At 43.3% G+C, this 3,618-nt stretch overlaps 1 protein-coding gene across 3 annotated transcripts in view; it reads left to right on the top strand.

Moving 5' to 3' along the window:
* The window catches only part of DCAF1 (DDB1 and CUL4 associated factor 1), a 149,718-nt gene that overhangs the window by 32,853 nt on the left and 113,247 nt on the right, over positions 1 to 3,618 (top strand). For 2 of the 3 annotated variants that reach the window (XM_019505170.1, XM_019505171.1), the window contains exons 4-5: positions 438 to 511; positions 1,525 to 1,650. In XM_019505170.1, coding sequence (XP_019360715.1) covers positions 438 to 511; positions 1,525 to 1,650 — 200 coding nt within the window. The remainder of the gene's footprint in view (positions 1 to 437; positions 512 to 1,524; positions 1,651 to 3,618) is intronic. The other variant, XM_019505172.1, reaches the window with a different exon arrangement.

Consider the following 3,618-nt stretch of genomic DNA (forward strand, 5'->3'; position numbering starts at 1 on the left):
CCTCTTACAGGCACAGAAGTCTGGGGGGATTCGTGCCATTATCTGCGCTCTTCCACCCTACCTCTCCACGTGTCACGTGCCCTGCCCACCCTCATAGACTTACCTGGAGGGAGCTGTGGGAGCTGCTCTCCACTACACTGCCTGGCTGCCATGCGCATGTGTGTATGGGGACATACATGTGGCGCCCCCTGCACCCTGCTCCTCACAGCCCCTTGCAGGCTGGAATTCTGCCAGCCTGCAAGGGGAAACCCACCATTTCCTGGGTTTATCCCTTTTAAAGGAGAACCCATGTTTTTCTGCAGCAAATGGAAAACCCTGGTCCCTGATGATAAGTCGATAAGAGTTTGGGAAACGAATATATCCTGTCGTTGTAATACTTCGTTAACTTAAATACAGGACACTTGAATGATTGGCTGAACTCCTTTGTTTCTTATCAGGCCGAGCAGATCCGGAGTGTATGCTGGGTCACTTGCTGAGAATACTTTTCAAAAATGATGACTTCATGAATGCGGTGGGTTTATCCTGAAAACTGTAATTAATGATACTTAACTGTTTCTTTTAATGGTTTAATGGCATTGTTCTTGTCATCTACACAGAGTTATGGTTTGCTTCTTAGCTTCAGTCTATGCTATTGTTATGCTAACATAAAGAAGATTTCTTTTAAACATCAGTGTTAAAATTGGGTTAAATATGGCTTGCCTGTCATTGTTGAAATGGCAGGAGGGGAGATTTGTCATTGCAAACCATCACAGTTCCCCAAAAGCTTATTAATAAAAAATGGGGTTATGTCTGGTGATAATTAGCCAGGCAAACAGTGGAAACAGTCTTTAATACCAGTGTAAAACCATGCCATGCAATAATTATAACTGTAGCCTTTGCTTGTGGATGCTTTCAAATATTGAACTGTCTTTAGGAGCTGGGTGAGTTATAAGAAGTGAGCAGTGGGTGAGAGCCAGAAGTTGCTGGCTATTTTCCTGCACTTCCTAATATTAAATGATGCTTATCAGTCATGATTGGGTTGTATTGTATTAGGCCCCATATAAAAATATTTTAATACACAGACCCTACCAACTGCTTGAATTTCCTTGCCCTAGACTAAATGGTGGCCAAAGAAGGATACAATTAACTAAGCTTTTGGTTTTTTTCTTTTGAATTTTTAAAATAAATCTCCAATTGTTTTCTGTCTCTGCAAGTTCCTATTAATTAATTGACTGGATCAGTAAAAGTCTGTTAAAGATGGGCATTCTGTCAGTGGAGGTATTTAGAGGAGTTTATTTTTCTGACAATGAAATGTCTTGCTTCAACATCTTTTCTGATGCATCAGGGGGAAAGGTCACCAGACAGTTGGCTGTGCTCTGTAAGGTGGAGGCCAAGAGCTTACTTGCTGACATGACTACTGGTATCTTCTCCTTTAGTTCTGTGCTCTATGATTTTGTGAAAATCCATACGATTTTTGCTGACCTGTACAGTTTTGAGGCGGAATTAAATTTCAGACTAATTTTGTTCTTGATCATTTTCCCCAAGCTCGTGAACGCTTATGTCATGACAAGCAGGGAGCCCCCATTAAACACTGCTGCTTGTCGTCTCCTTCTGGACATCATGCCAGGACTGGAAACTGCTGTCGTATTTCAAGAAAAGGTATTGTATGTAGTAAGTTGAAATTATATGCTTGGTTATGTTCTAACACCTGGTTGTATTCTAACACCTCCCATTCTTGTTTTGGACAAGTCTATGTAAACAGACGATAAGTCTCATTTCTGCAGTACCACTCTATTCAGTTTTATTAATAATGTAATAAATAATTAAATTTAACACTAATAATTTTTTTAGTATTACTTACCTGAAACCCAGCTGTTTAGGGGTGATGAAAATTGACTTGTCTACCCCTGTAACAGAGGAACAAGAACTAAAAAAATTCCTCCTTGAGGAAGCTTTGCAGCCCTGATGTTTTGGATATACATTTTTTGTAGATCTGAACAGGGATCAGCAGCATTCATAACAATTTTAAGTTTTGAAAACTGAAATTAATGGGGCAGTAACACTACTGTATTTAGGTAGTGATCAACTTGCTGCATAGTGGGCATTTTTTTCAGATGGTCAAAAATTTACATTTTTACTTGAATTATTTTGAAAATTGCAGTGCCTCCTGAGGATCTGTGGTACTGTTCATGATTCCATTTGAGGTGATTTGAACAAGGGGTTCTTGAGGTACAGCCCTCTGAGGTGGAAACAAAACAAAAATGAAAAACTGACCTCAGCATTTTATGGTTCATTTGAGAAGTTATGGCTACCTCATTCTGCACAAATTTGTACATACTCTCTGCTCAGATGTCAAGCTCCATTTTTGTTCTTCATAAAATTCATATTGTATTAACCCTGCATATAACTTGAATTTTAGGAAAAACAGCTTTTTCCCTAAGCATGAAATATAGATTACAACTGAAGTCCTTGAACTGCCGTCATCCTTAAAAAGTTGCACAGAGGACTCAAATTCCAAGAAAAGACTTGAGGGGCTGGTGCCCTAAAAATACTAAAATAATAGCCTCCTCTGTGCCAATCGTAGATTCACAGAAGTAGGGTCGGAAGGGACCTTGTACCCCCCTGCCCTAGGCAGGAGAGGGAGACTGGGCTCAAATGACCCCAGCCAGGTAGATATCAAGCCTCCTCTTAAAGACCCCCAAGGCAGGAGCCATCACCACTTCCCTTGGAAGTTGGTTCCAGATCCTAGCCACCCTGACTGTGAAGTAGTACCTTTTGGATATCTAGTCTAAACCTACTCTCTAACCATTTGTGGCCGTTATTCCTTGTTACCTCAAGGGGGCACTAGGGGGAACAGGGTCTCTCCCAAACCCTGCTGGTCCCCCCTGGTGAGTTTATAGATGGCCACGAGGTTCCCCCTCAGCCTTCTCTCGTGGAGGCTGAACAGGTTAAGGTCCCGTAGCTTCTCTTTGTAGGGTCTGTCCTACTGTCCCCAGATCATGTGGGTGGCCCTCCCCTGGACCCTCTCATTGCTGTCCACATCCCTCCTGAAGTGCGGCACCCAGAAATGAACACAGTATTCCAGCTGCGGCCTGACCAGTGTCACATAGAGGGGGAGGATCACCTCCTTGACTCTGCTCGAGATGCATCTGTGGATGCATGACAAAGTACGGTTAGCCCTACTGACCGTGACCTCTCATTGTCGGCCCATGTTCATCTTGGAGTCACTAATGACTCCAAGATCTCTTTCTGCCATGCTCTCAAGAAGGGAGTTTCCCAGCTTATAAGTGTGCTGCTTGTTCCCACTGCCCAAGTGCAGCACCCTGCACTTGTCACTATTGAAACCCATCCTATTTTCATTAGCCCACCCCTGTAACCTGTCCAGGTCTTGCTGTAACCTGTCCCTCCCTACTAGCGTGCCCACCTCACCCCAAATCTTGGTATCATCAGCAAATTTAAACAGGCTGCTTTTTATCCTGTTGTCCAAGTCACTAATAAAGAAATTGAACAGTGCAGGCCCAAGGACCGAGTCCTGGGGGACTCCACTGCCCACTTCCCTCCAGGTCGAAAAAGACCCGTCCACCACTACCCTCTGAGTATGACCCTTCAGCCAATTTGCAATCCATCTGACTGTGTAGG

The sequence above is a fragment of the Gavialis gangeticus genome, unplaced genomic scaffold (assembly GCF_001723915.1).
Source record: "Gavialis gangeticus isolate Ggan-Ray unplaced genomic scaffold, GavGan_comp1, whole genome shotgun sequence".
NCBI classification, from domain to species: domain Eukaryota; kingdom Metazoa; phylum Chordata; order Crocodylia; family Gavialidae; genus Gavialis; species Gavialis gangeticus.